Source organism: Elephantulus edwardii, unplaced genomic scaffold (genome assembly GCF_000299155.1).
Source record: "Elephantulus edwardii isolate Elephantulus edwardi_28Jun2011 unplaced genomic scaffold, EleEdw1.0 scaffold00118, whole genome shotgun sequence".
Lineage (NCBI taxonomy): Eukaryota > Metazoa > Chordata > Mammalia > Macroscelidea > Macroscelididae > Elephantulus > Elephantulus edwardii.
Genome location: NW_006399868.1, coordinates 3,235,488 through 3,250,192, shown reverse-complemented (window position 1 = coordinate 3,250,192; position 14,705 = coordinate 3,235,488). Strand labels below are relative to the sequence as shown.

At 45.2% G+C, this 14,705-nt stretch overlaps 1 protein-coding gene across 1 annotated transcript in view; it reads right to left on the bottom strand.

Annotated features, from left to right (window-relative positions):
• Nucleotides 1-14,705, bottom strand: part of PHLPP1 (PH domain and leucine rich repeat protein phosphatase 1) — a 307,243-nt gene that overhangs the window by 98,660 nt on the left and 193,878 nt on the right. Inside the window, exon 6 of the mRNA XM_006892758.1 lies at nucleotides 11,189-11,314. Within this exon, the coding sequence (XP_006892820.1) occupies nucleotides 11,189-11,314 (126 nt within the window). The remainder of the gene's footprint in view (nucleotides 1-11,188; nucleotides 11,315-14,705) is intronic.

Genomic DNA, 14,705 nt, shown 5'->3' with positions numbered 1-14,705 from the left:
CGCCCTGAAGCCCGACCATCTCCTCATGAGAGGCTCCCTGAAGCTCGACCACCTCCTCACGAAAGACGCCCTGAAGCCCGACCATCTCCTCATGAAAGACGCCCTGAAGCTCGACCATCTCCTCATGAGAGGCTCCCTGAAGCCCGACCACCTCAAGGGAGGCGCCCTGGAGCCTGACGTTCGTGCAGTTGTCACGAGCACCTGGCTCACAACTGCCACAAACCACCAAGAGCTGTGCCTGGCACGTCACCACCAAAACATGCCTTACTGCTGTTTGGCATCGGTGGTGTCACCATGCTATCAATTCAATATGCTAAATGACGATATTAACAAAACCGGGCTATCAAGACTGTTGGGGGCAGAAAGGTGGGAGTTTTGTTTTGTTTTTCATGTTAATGTTGACCTCTTGAATAACTAATTCACTTTGGACATAATGTCTTAAGGGAAATAACGGTCATAAACTCTGTGCCAAGCAGATGGTATCTGCAATACATCAACAAACCAAAGAGCACCCAGAAGGGAAGCCAGATAAGGGATCTGGACCCAGGGCGACAGGACTGTTGGGACTCTATTCTCCCCATGACCGAGTGGTGAGGGCGTGGGGCAGCAGGAGGCAGGGCGAGCTCGCACGGCCAGTGGGAACTTCAGTGCCTGGAGATTATCAAGCCAGAGAGGAGAGAGCTGTCCTGTGTCATGCAAAGAACAAAACCAGGATCAGTGAGTAAATGTCCTAGGGATCAAGACTTATTCAACTTAACAAGGAAGAACATCTTCCCGACACTACCCATGTCTGGAATCCTGGTGTCATGTTCTTTTCTGAGAGGAAGTCTGAATCCAACTCCTTTCAAAACTCAAAATCTCAGCCTCTGGACTAAGGGTCATTGATGACGACCAGGGTTCAAGGTTGGACTTAAAAAACACTGTCAACAAACCTGTCAAATAGCAAGTCAGACCTTTTCTCTCCCCCCCAAGGTAACTACCTGCATGGACTGGAGTTCCCTTGTTGGCAATTTCACACAGAGGTCTTTCCCAATTTTCAAATAACATAACTTTAAAACAATTAAAAACTCCTTGTCTCAAAATGTGAATTCATCTGATTAATGAGAATACATTATACAGATAAAATTCACACTTACTTATCTGAGAGTGTTCATAATAGCAGTGCAGGCCACACCCACTTCAGTAACAATTCTACAGAAAAGAGCTTCTGGAGATCCACCAGGAACAGGAAGAGCATTTCCCTGTGCTGAGGTGCAGACCCTACAAGCACATCCTGAAAGCAGGCTTGGCCCAGGTGGAGGGTGCACTGAGCCTCCGATCTATGCTCACGGCCCTGGCCAGAGGCCACTGTGCAGCCAGGCCCAAGCACCGCTGTACACAGACAGCAGAGGGCTAGGTGTGCTGAGGGGAAGGAAGACGGGTGCTTGGAGTTTAAAATGCTAGCCGCCTAAACAGACTGATAACACAGTTTCACAAAAAGTAAGCTTCTTTGTTATAATATGGTAACCACACAGTGTCTTTTTTTACTGTATAAAATTAGACTATAAAAATTGGGAGAAACACAAATTAAATATTTTAAAATTGAAATGACTAAAACTGATATGAAAAATCTGTTTGGAAATATATTGAGTAAAATTTTAGAAACACATTTACCCAAACAGGGGAGATGAGTAAGATGGAAACAAGACAGGGTAGATGAGGCATACTTATAACAACACAGAGATCAAGCTAATGTTTTTATGAACTTGGACCCTGGAAATTATGACAGCTTTATGTATTAAGAAAACAAAACTTAATGTAATCTAAAATGTATCCTCTTTGGTGCAGTTTTGGTGGTAGGTGTGTCACTGAGTCAGAACCGACTCACAGCTGACCCTCTCGCGGGTTTTCCCAGGCAGTTAATGACATGGGAAGAAGGTGCCTGGCCTTCTCCCGAGGGGCAGCTGACAGATTGGAACCACCAGTCTTTGGGATTGCAGTGTAGCTTCTTACAACTGGGCCATTCACTTTCCAAAATATTTCATCTTTAGCCTAAATTTAAAGAGTCCTAATGAAGTTGAAATGGATTGATTCAGTCACTGGGGTAATGGTGACAGGCATGTCAGAGACAGTAAGATTGGCAAGGGACAGAGCAGGGTTTAGGGCTGTTGTACATAGGTCACTATGAGTCTCAGGCAACCCAATGGCACATAACAACAACAATGGAGTTCATGCAGAGTTCTCTTGCTCTGTTCAACAACAGCCAGGTGTAGTAGGTTTCACATGATTCACATGAGCACAATCAAGTATTCTGGGATTCCCATTCTTCGAAATGTTAATCATAGTTCGTTAAGATCCACACATTCAAATGCTTTTGCATGGTCAATAACATGCAACATTCTTCTGGTATTCTCTGCTTCCTGCCGAAGTCCATTATACACCAGCAATGATACCCCTAGTACTATGGCCTCTTCTAAACTCGGCTTGCATTTCTGGAAGTTCTCTTTCAATGTACTTTTCTAGCCATTTTTTGGTTGATCATTTGCAATATTTGCTTGCATGTGATATTAATGATATTGTTGGATAATTTCAATGTTCTGTTGGATTTCCTTTTTTGGAAATGGGAACAAATAGGTATCTTTTCCAGTCAGTTGGCCAGGCAGCTGTCTTCAAAATGTTCTAGCACAGACTGATGTGTGTGTCCAGGGCTGCATCTGTTACTTGAAGCATGTCAATTGGCATCCCATTGATTCCTGGGGCTTTATTTCTTGCCAGTGCCTTCAATGTAACTTGAACTTCTTCCCTCATCACTCTTGGCTCTTTATCATATGCTACTACTTGAACTATTTCAGTGTCAGCCAATTCTTTCTGGTACAGTGACTCTGTACTGTCTCCACCTTATTTTAATGGCAAATGTATTACATTTGGAAAGGAATATCATGTTTGGGAAGGTGGACGGTCAGCAAAAGAGACAAGGACCCTCAACAAGACAGACTGACAGGGACTGTGTAATGAGCTCAGGTATATCAGAGATGATAAGGATACCACGGCACAGGACAAGGTTCAGATCGGTTGTTCAGAGGGTGACTCCGAGTCAGACAAGGCTCGGCAGCCCCGATAACAACAGTGGAGCTCTGGTGGAGTGAGTAGTCCATGGGGCGGTGCATCGCTAACCTGAAAGCCTACACCTCTCCAATGGTTCGCATCTACCAGCGGCTCCTCACAGGAAAGATGGGTAAGCCCCTCCTGAGCAAGTCACAGTTTCAGAAACTCACTGGAGGGTCAGCTCTGAGTCAGTTCCTACTTGAAGACAATGACTTCACTTTGACTGGTTTTACAGTTAAGAGTTCAGCCACTAGATGAAAGGTTTGCAGTTCAAGCCCACAAAGCAGCTCCTGGCAGGGCTGGGGGGCCGGGGGGGACCCAACACTTGGAGATATATTCCCATAAATATGCTAGAAATCCTGATGGGGCAGTCTTCCACGGTCACACGGATCACTATGAGTTTAAAATCAACTTGGTGTCACAGAATAATAAGTTTAAATCAGAATTTTTCTAAGTTCCTTAATTTCATAAATGCTGCGTTATAGTGGTATTAAGGAAAAAATCTATAATGTGAATTTTTATTTAAGAAATTCATTACATTATAGTGACTTGGAAACTCAGAGTCACATTTCCGCAGGAAAATGAAACGGAGCCAGCAGAAACCCTCTGAGAGCAGCCGGCATGTTTCCCCTTTCATCCAGCTTGGAGCACTTCTTTAGGATGCTGAGACAGCTGTGTTGTTGTTGCTGCTGTCAGGTGCCTTCTAGCAGGTTTGAACTCAGGGGATCATACATATCACAAAGGGCAGCCCTGCTTGACCCTGTGCCGTCCTCACCCCTCCACGGGGCGACCCTGTGCCGTCCTCACCCCTCCACGGGGCGACCCTGCATCGTCCTCACCCCTCCACGCGGTGACCCTGCGCCGTCCTCACCCCTCCATGGGGCTCAGCCCTCTGCCGTCAGGTGCCTTCTAGCAGGTTTGAACTCAGGGGATCATACATATCACAAAGGGCAGCCCTGCTTGACCCTGTGCCGTCCTCACCCCTCCACGGGGCGACCCTGCGCCGTCCTCACCCCTCCACGGGGCTCAGTCCACTGTTGCCGTTACTGGGTCAGTCCGTCTCACTCCAGATCTTCCTCACCTTCTCTGCCTCTCCCCCTTTTCTAGCATGATGTCCCCTTCAAGGACTTGCCCCTCATGTCAATATGACATTGGAGACAAAGTCTCGCCATCCTGGCTGCAAGTGCTACCTTCTGAGATGATGTTGTTGTTGTTCTTGTTGTTAGATGTGGTTAGGCTGTAAGTGGAGAACAACTCACAGCAACCCAATGAACAGCCCTGAATCTTCTGAGATAATGCTACATTTTCACATGTCACTCAGCTGTGCATTTGAGCACACTTCTTCTCAGCCCCAAATCCTCCTTCCCTGCTGTTACTAGATCAACTCTTCATCCATCCTTCAAGATTCACCTTACATTACCTCTTGGAAGTCTGCCTGAACCCAGATAGTTCAACTACAAACTTTCCAAGCTTTCCTCAAATTTCATTACATACCCGGTAAATCCCTGGGTAAGCTTTTGGGATATGGGTACATTTTATAAGCTAAAATGCATGTCACTCACTCTCCATCCTCCTTCAGAACTTGTAACAGGCTTACTGGATTGTCATTGGCCAAACAGCCCTAGATCTTCAGAATAAAACATGAAGCAGGGATTCCATCAAAGTCCTGGACCTTTTGACAAAACGAATACTGAGAACAGAGCTTGGGTTTAGTGAAGCCCAGCATAACTAGCCAATCCCTAAAAGACAAATGACGAGCCACGCTGACCAGAGAAGCACACCCCTCAACTACAACTCAAAGTAAGAGAAAAGTCTGTACAAAAGATGATCAAGAGTAGAGAGCTCCGGAACTACATGTGATGGCCCAATCCATCCAGTCGTTGTCATTGTCCTGTGCCATCGAGTCAGAACTGACCCACAGATGACCCTCCAGTGGGTACGGGAAGGGAATGCTCACCCTTTTCCCAAGGAGTAACTGGTGGATTCGAATCACATGCCTTTCAGATTGCAGAGCAGCTTCTTACCTCTAGGCCATCAGAGCTCCTAATCCATCCAGGTGTTGTTGTTGTTGTTGTTGTATGCCACTGAGTCAGAACTAGAACCCAACACAGTCGAGGGTTAAGGTCAGCTAAGCTTCTGGTGGATTTTCTGAAGACGTTAATCTCACAGGAAGGAAACTGACTATCCTTCTCCCATGAAGCAGCTGGTGGATTCAAACTGCATGCCTTTAGGACTAAAGCAGAGTTTCTTGCCACTAGGCCATCAGAGCTCCTAATTCACTCAGTAGAAAACTCAATTCTATTACAGCAGAATGATCTGATCAACTGGCTGAGAAGAAGAGGACAATAAAATTGCACTTTTAAGCACATGGGAGCATAAGTTCAATTGTGACTCATCATGTATCTTGTTTTCTTTTAAAGGGTGACAGTTGCTCATCCCTTCACTCAATAACTTCAGCATGAAATGTGCCTGGACTATGTAGATAAAGGGAGAACACAGCCTATCACAGACCTCCAAATTCACTGTACCCCCAAGTCAACGGCCTACAATGAAAATATCATGATTACTTCTGAGAGGAAGACAGCAGGGGAGAGAACCACTTCGCAGGCACTGTTCCCACACCTGCCACACGGCCAGCCACCGGCCTTCACCGAGGACAGGCAGGTCCCCACGCTTGTCGGCCTGTATGAGACTGACACACATGTCATCCCATCAGCCACTGGCCCTCGCCAAGACACAGGCAGGTCCCCACATTAGCCGGCCTGTACGAGACTGAACATATACAGCTGGGCTCAGCAGTAGCCAGCTCTAACCTACCCTGGCCTGGCCTAGGGGCCCCTGGGAGAGGCACACTGTGCTTATTTCTGCACAGAGCAGGACAAGAAGTGTCTGAGAGAAACCAAGATCCACTGCCAGTGTCGATTCTGATCCACAGAGACCCCTCATCATACTTCTAGGTTGTAAACCCTTATGGGAGGAGACTCCATGTTTCCTCCACAAAAGGGCTGGTGGATCCAAACCACTGATCTGGTAGTTAGCAGCACAACACACAACACACTCCACCACCTTAGGATCCGAAAGAAAAAGTACCTGCTATTAGGTAAAATATACCTCGTCAGAGAGTTCCGTGCCTTTCATCTTGGTCAGGCCACTCAAAACCATGAATCCGGAAATGTGCCAACAATAAAACCGATGTGCATTTAGCCAGTCGGTACCAGTTTGTCTGTCAGACACAAAGTTAGAGGAGCAGCCCCCAGCCCATTCTCTTCCACCACTGCTGCATGTTCTCTTGTGTATCGTGATTATTTCACGTGTGATTGTTTCAGCAACCAAGCACCCGAATCGACTCCCTAATCCTGGATCTGTTAAAGCAGTCACAATTAGCTGAATAGCCCATTTTTTACCAATGCATAATAAATATACATGTTTAATTTATAGTAACATACAAACGTAGATACACAGAAACATATACACATGTACACACACAGAGAAAAAGGTCAGGGTGAAATCAGAAATGACTGCAATTTCCTAGCAGTTTAGTGCTCAGGAGTTAAGACTGTTAACCCAATGGTAGGTACATAGTTTGAATCCCCCAGCTACTTCACGGGAGAAAGATGGGCAATCTCTCCCTGTGTGATTTATCGCCTCTGAAAACCTGCTGGAGGGTCAGCTATGGGTCAGTTCCAACTCGACAGTACGTAACAACAAAAACGTAAGTGTACAGATAAACCACAAATAGTTGTGAGGTGATTAACTCTGAAGAAGCTGAGCCCTAGGTGAAGGGGGAGGTTACTAGATTTGTAAAGCATTTAACATTTTCATAATAAGATATTAAAACACACATACACACTCACAACCAAATCAGTGATTTTAAACCACACTCTTTCCTGAAACAGAGACGAAGCAGTTAAAGAGCAAATGTCATGTCCCAGAAGCACTAACACTTGTATAAAGATCAAACAAGCGTGGCTGACACCGAAGATTCACACAGAAGACTAACTCTGAAAGGCAGTCACAGAGCCAGCGCCCATGTCTCCAAGTGACGCTCTGGAGAAGTGGGTCGCAGGATGAACAATTAGGTCAGGGTCCCTCAAATGTGGCTCAGCCATTTGATGAATCAACTTTGCTGCTTCAGCGGTCATCGCAGCTTCCATCCTTCAACCACCAGCCTCCTCTAAGAAGCACTGCACTGGACACACATACTTCGCCCGCCTCGCTTACAGCCCCTACAGAAGAAGGAAGCTCATCGAAGTTTTAAAGCACACTGTGCATCAACCTTTCAGGGATGACCTTATGACCAGTATTGTAATCCTCCCAAAGAAGTTGTTTCCTTCACAGTATCTACCGCTAACTAAAGCCCAGAATGAAAACCTCTAAAAAGCCCATTTGGGATGTAATTTTGGCAAGCAATGCTATGTGATAAGGATGTTTAAAAATACTAGTAAGCATATAAGAGTTTATTTTAATATAACACATCTAAAGACCAACGCTTTGGAAATTTTCCTTTAACAAAATTAAAATAAAGATGATTCCTCTCTCTTGTAGCTAAAAGCTAGAAGCCTCAACTGAAAACAAAGAAGCTTACTTTCAAATTTTTTCACCTAATTCATTTTCATTTGAGAATCACAGGAATTTGTTCTTGTGTTCTATTTGTTTTGTTCTGGCTTGCCTGACGGAGGTGGAGAGGGTCGATAAACTCGATAAACTCGGATATGCCTTTTCTGTTGTTTCTATCAGATCCTTATCAAAACGAGTCCTTATTTACACATCAGGATGCAAAGACAATCAATCCATTCTGGGACTGTTTTGTTTCTCACAAGAAAAGAGAAACTGTTTCCATAGCAACCCTGGTCTGACTAAATTACATAACTTGCTAACAGCTCCAGGATGGGGAGCAGGTGCTGAGGGAGGGGACGCTGGAAGCAGCAGGCGCTTACAGTGGCCACCTTTGCTGCTGAGACCCCCCAAATGCACATGCCCATGAGAGAGTGTCTCAGGCTAATCAGCCGGATGCTGGATTTGAGGAAATGATACTCTCTCCGGATAACCCTCCTAACAGAAAGGAGAACGCAGGCCGTGGCTGTATTTTACACAGCTTTCACACTCACACAGGGAGTCCCCTCATTCATTTCTTCTACAGTCGACTTCTTTATTCTATTCCTTACAACGTACTTTTCTTTAGCAAATCATGACGCTGTTGTTGTTATTAGGTGTCATCAAATCAAGTGACTCAAAGACACCCTAAGAACAGCTGCCCTGAACTCTGCCCTATCTCATGCAATCTTCATCATCTTATACAACAGAACCATTGCTGAAGTCACCACTGTCAGTCCATCTCGCTGGGGGTCTTCCTCTCCTTGGCTGACCCTCTATCTTTCCAGGCATGAGGCCCCTTTCCAAGGACTAGCCTTGCTGAGCTATATGCCCAAAGCAGCAAAGAGTGGAACCAATCATAGGGTTTCTAAAGTTCTACGTCCTTAAAAGGGCAGACAGCCACACTTTTCTCCCACATTACAGCTGGTGGCTTTGAACAGCTTAACTTCTGACTGGCAGCCCAGGGCTTTAACCACTGTGTAATAACAACAACAACAATAATAATAATACTTGTTAGGACTTACATGAAATATGCACAAAACAGACTCATTCTGGTACATAACAAGTATGCGTGTGTATGTGAATGAAAGGATAAATACAATTGAGTGACTTGATTTGACAACACCTAACAACAACAGCGTCTGTGACGTATGTCTTTCTCTTTTCTCTGGTGGGAGTGTTCCTTACACATTGGGAACCTCTGTTTGTCTATTAAAACCCTCCGCTGTCTATTGTTGTTTGTTGTTGTTATGAGTCACTTGCGACTCATAGCAACCCTATTTACAACAGGACTAAACTCTGCTCTGTCCTGTGCCAATCTCACTGTCTCCAATACACCCATCCTGATTACTCTAGTCACTGAATCAATCCACCTCATAGAGGGCCTTCCCCTCCTGCGCTGTCCCTCCACCCTCCCAAGCATGATGTCCCTCTCCAAGGACTGGTCAGTCCCTCCTTACAACATGTCCAAAGTATGTCAGGCAAAGCCTCAGAATTCTTCCCTCCAAGGAGGTGCCTGGTTTAACCCTTTCCAGGATGAATCTGTGTTTTTTTTTCTTAGCAGTCCATAGTACCCTCAATACTCTTCTCCAGCACCACTCAAAGGCATCAATTCTCCTTCTGTCCTCCCTAGTCAATGTCCAACTCTCTGATGCATAACAAGTGATTGCAAAGACCATGGCCTGTAACAGATGCACGTTAGTCTCCAGAGTGACACCACTGCTCTTCAGTACTTTGAAGAGGTCCCTAACAGCAGACTTGCCCATATCAAGTATGACCCACAGCGACCCTATGAACAGCTGACCTGAACCTTGTCCTCTCTGACACACCAGAGCCCACTGCTGCCCTCACTGTGTCCGTCCATCTCATTGAGGGGCTTCCTCTCTGCCGTTGACCCTCCAGCTTTCCAAGCACGATGTCCCTTTCCGAGGAACGGTCTTGCTGAGCCACATGTCCAAAGGATGAAAGACGAAGCGTCATCATTTTTGCTGCCTGATCGACTCCAAATCACACTGACCCCACTGGACGGAGTAGAACTGCCCCCAGAGGCTCCTAAGCCCACACACTTTACAGAAGCAAAGGCCACTTCACTCTTCCTGTAGTGGCAGCTGGTGGGTTTAAACCACCAACCTTTAGGCTAGTAGCCAAGTGTTTCATCATTGCACCATCAGGGCTCTGTATTTACCTATTTTTAAGAGAAGACAAGACAAAACGCACCAAAAAAGCAACAAATCAATTCAAACCCACGGCCTCTCAGTCAATACTGGTTCACAGCATTGCCACAGGGCAGGGCTGAGCAGTCACCTGGGCTTCCAAAGCTGGACGTTTTCAAGGAAACGGGCTGCCAAGTCCATGGACCTGCTGTGGGTTCAAATTGCTAAACTTTCACTCAACAGCTCAGTGCTTACCCACTGTGCCACCAGGGGGCCTAATGCACCTACTTAAGGGGTAGCACCCCCTAAGCCCTGCGAAGCTAAGACTAGTCTATAAAAGGAGAAGTGAAGGGGCACACATGACACGGTGTCATCAGAGATACCATGTTCATCTGAGAAGTCAAATGAGGCCACTATCTCAGAAAGGCTTTGATGATGTCACACTCAGATTTTCTCTAAACTGGTCATATTTTCTTGTTATTTCCTTACTCGTTCACTTGGAAAATGATCACATCGTAGAACAGCATGGATCACACCGATGGGAGATAACAAATTGGATTACAAATCTGAAAATACACAGGCAAATGCCCTGTGATGGTTTTGTGTCCTGGCCCAGGTTTCATCATTTCACCCGCACAACTTAAAGCAGGATGCCACGTGTCCCACCCTGCCCATCGCTGACAACACAGATTCACAAAAGAGATCGAAAAGCAAATGCAAAACTTCACAGCCTAACACAAGAGTCTCAGCATTTTAAAATATCCTCCCCCCAGTACCTGAAATGTCAGCTTTTACTCTTTTATTAGGTTCTGCTTCCAACGAAAGCGCACACACAGGTCTGTTATTTCACGGACCACTGCATCTTATTTAATCAGGGGAACACAGAACGGCCAAACCAACTGAGATTTAAAAATAGTCACCCACTCACAATGCAGAATACAGGTTAAAAGGAGAGAGAGCACAAGAATAGCTCGTTCATGAGAAACAGAAGAAGGGAATTTCTAACAACTTTCCGGGTAGTCTGTGGTTTGGCTGTAGTCGTAGCCCCAGCCAGTCCCTTCCACACTCCCAGTCTCCTACTCTTTATCTACGGTATCAGGACAGCAACACCAGTCTATGCCCAGTGGTTTCCTTCCCAGTATGTACTTAACAAAATCTAGCAAATAACACTTGGCATTTTGTTCAAAAGCCACATTTGGCCAAACTTAGCTTTCAGAAAACTAAAAACTGCTAACCACCAGTAATATCTTTAAAAAAAATAATTCTGTGTATTTGACTGTATTTTGGGACTCAGCAAAACAGAAGGCACCGTTCAGGCAGCCAGAAGCTCGCCAGCCTCCTGGGTGCGGCGGGCTTACCTTGGAGACTTGTCGAAGCCACCTCAAATACTCCGTGAAGGTGTCGAAACAAATGTAGTAAGTCTGGCTTTGGGACCCAGAGGAGCTAAATGCTAAGCAGTGCTGGTGCTTTTTCACTTCTTCTACCTAGGATGACACAGAGAGACAAACACAAATCAAGAGCAGAGTTATTTATTTCCCCATTTCCTTAAATCTGACTTCGCTCGGTGAGTCTACACAGATTTGCAGCTTTCCTGTGTTCAAGTTTCTCATCACTTAAAGGAGCTCTGACGGCCTAGCAGGTAAGGAATTGGACTGCCAACCAAAGGGTACATGGTTCAAATTCACAAGCAGCTGTGCAAGAGAAAGATGGGCAATCTCTTTCTGGGTGATTTTTCGCCTCTGAAAACCCGCTGGAGGGTGAGTTATAAGTCGGTTCTGACTAGATGGTACATGACAATAGCCAAAACGTTAAATTCCTGATTCTGTCCAGCCAATTTGACTTATAGGGAAACCATGAAAAGGAGGAGAGCAGTGGTCCCCACTAGGTTTCCCCACCATAGTGAAATTCTTTTCTTCCCATTTGAAAATGGAATAGCCCACCCTCTCTTATCCTCCTGTGCCGAAAATAGGTGCTGAGGTTCTTACTTCCTCTTCAGGGGACCTTTACTTAAGGGGAATTTTTTAGCTTCTCTGAATTACAATCTTGCTGGGGTTTTTAATGAAGTTTTCAAGCATGGTAAGTAAGGTGTCAGAACCTTGAAAATTGGTGTTTCTAGCCATTGTACTAGCTTCTGTTGAGAAGGTATGGTCTCAAGCTACCTGAACTGTGGGCACATAGTCTAGCAAATCATCTATAGCTGTGGGACCAATATAAGAGAGTGTTTTCCACCCTGTAAGACAGGTGATGACAATAGTGGAGAGATTTTGAAGAGACTGTGGTACTCCTGTGAACCAGAGGAACCCTGGAAATAAAGGCCACAATTAGAGGTTTTGCTGGATGACTGAAGGAAAGGCTGACTTGCAACTGCTTTGAGATAAAGGCCACAGTTAAAGGTTTTGCTGGATGATTGAAGGGAAAGCTAACTTACAACTGCTCTGAGATACAGTTTGCTGGATGATTGAAAAAATAATACATCAAATCTGATTACACAGCAATTTTAGCTGGGTTATAACCAATCAATTACATACCTTATTTCTCTCTCATATTGATTTACAACAAAATATAACAGCCTTCTACGTACTCCCAGATGAGTCCCTGGAAGGACAGAACAGCGAAGTGCTTGGCCGCTAAACAAGAGACTGGCAATTCAAGCCCGCACTAAGGCATCTCGGAAAAAAGGTCTGGCCATCAACTTCATAGAGTCAGCTCCTGAGAGCCCTATGAACACGCAGGAGCCTGTAGTAAGTTGGAACTGACCCAACCATAACTGGTTATCCCTTAACAACAGCACAACAAACAGAACAGACCAACATTAGTGAAAACTCAGATTGCAAAGAGTGCACTGTCCCCCCACCCCAATTCTGACATCAGGTTTTAAAGGACTCAGTTTTTCAATGGACTCAATTATTTCCAAAGGCATAGCCCCAAACAGGTTCTACAAGGGTTGCCAGTGACAAGAGGAAGTTATTAACTTTCAATTCACTCAGTGGTAAAAAACCCGCCAGACTGTAGGCTTGGGCGCACAGGGCCTGGGAAACAGGACAAGTCTCTGAGCGCTCAATGAAAATGCTAATTATAACTTGATCTCCTGACCTTATCTGGACATTGGCGTGCTTTCCTGCCTCTGCTTCTCCGAGCATAATAATCTTTCTGATCATCTCCTTCATATGACAAAGGGTTTTTCAACCCTCAAGCTCCACCATAACTGCTATCTCCTTGTTAACAACCTTCCTCGACCCTCTCCACTAAACAGGAGCCCCTTCTACTATCCACCCACGGCATGTTTTGTTGTTGTGACAGCCATTCTCATCTGATACTAAGAAAATTCTTCAAACACAGGGATAGGAGGAGTATGGTACCCTTCCTGGTACTTCCGGGGCCCAAAGACATGTTTTTCCCCCCACAGGATATTTACTAAACAGCCATATTAAATTTGCCTAAACAAATACCTAACTTCACAGGGGGGGGTGAGAAAGAGAGAGAGGGTGTGTGTGTGTGTGAGAGAGAGAGAGAGAGAATGAGAGAGAGAAAATGAGACGAGGGAGGGAAAGGGGATGGGGGAGAGGAAGGGGAAGGAAGGAGGTAAAGGAGATGGGGGAGGGGGGAGAGAGAGTGTTGACCTAACAGGGCAGCCTGCATCAAGTATGCATTTTTAATGATGATCTGATTGTAATAAAGATGACTAATTAGGTGAAAGCCATCCTAAGGGCAAGACCTTCCAGAATAAGTATCAGTCACTAACACTCCAAAGATCAGAGAAAAGTTCAGGAGCAATGGTTTCAAAAACATATGGCTGAAATAGATCTAAAGGCACCTGCAGCTGAGCCAGACCTAATTCGGAAAAAGATCAGTGTTGCCCTGCGCGAGATATGCAGTAGCAGAAGGAGAACCTCTGGCGTGGGCCACTCACTTGGAAGAAAGATGAGTTTAAACTTGCACATGAAGAATCATCCTGCTCCACAGCAGTGAGCAATCAAGCCATTTATTACCACACACACATTCGGTTTAACTCATCTCTAATCCCTTCAACCAGCAAATCAGACACTTGCCAATTATAAAAGGCTCTACTTTAGACCAGTTTGCTGCTTCTTTTCCTGCCCTTTATGTTCTCTACCTGCCTCCCTCCTCATGCCCACTGAGGAGAAAAATGGTAAAGAAAAGGTTAATGTGTCCTCAATTTCCAACAATCCATTTCTCATCCAAACCTGCCTTCCTGATTACTAACAGATGAGCCAATCCCCAGGAAATAGTGATACACAATTATGATTTTGCTTCCCCTATAACCGTGGGGTTTATAGAAACAAACCGAAAGAAAGAAGAGTGGAGAATTTCCTCAAGCAATCTGGCTCTTTCTACTGTATACATGAGAGGGGAGAGAGTTTGCAAAGCTCAAGAAAAGCTTTCCATACAGTAAGGAGCACATTAGGATCAAGCCTTCGGTATATTTACAGTGAAACAGCCCAAAATACTAAGCCGGAACCCCCTAGTGTGTTAACCCCAGATATGTAAACTGAGGTGGAATCATTACTTCCACGCTGCGTCATGTCTGATATTTGACGAGCACTGCTCACAAGCACTAAGATCAAAGATCTTACAAAATACCTGCTTAAGACAGCAAAGGAAATCACAAACCTGTCCAAAGAAAAAGGAACTTCTACTTGACCTGAGAAGTGTATCTTCTAATGACACAAAAGCAGCCCTGGTCTTGTAGTGTGTAACAGGTTGGGCTGCTAACCAAAAGGCTGGCAGTTCAAATCTGCTGTGTGTTCCATGGGAGGAAGGTGAGCAGTCTCCTCCTATAAAGATCTATTGCCTCCGAAGCCCTGTGAAGGGTCTCTATAGTCAGAATTAACTTGATGACAGTGGGCTGGGCTG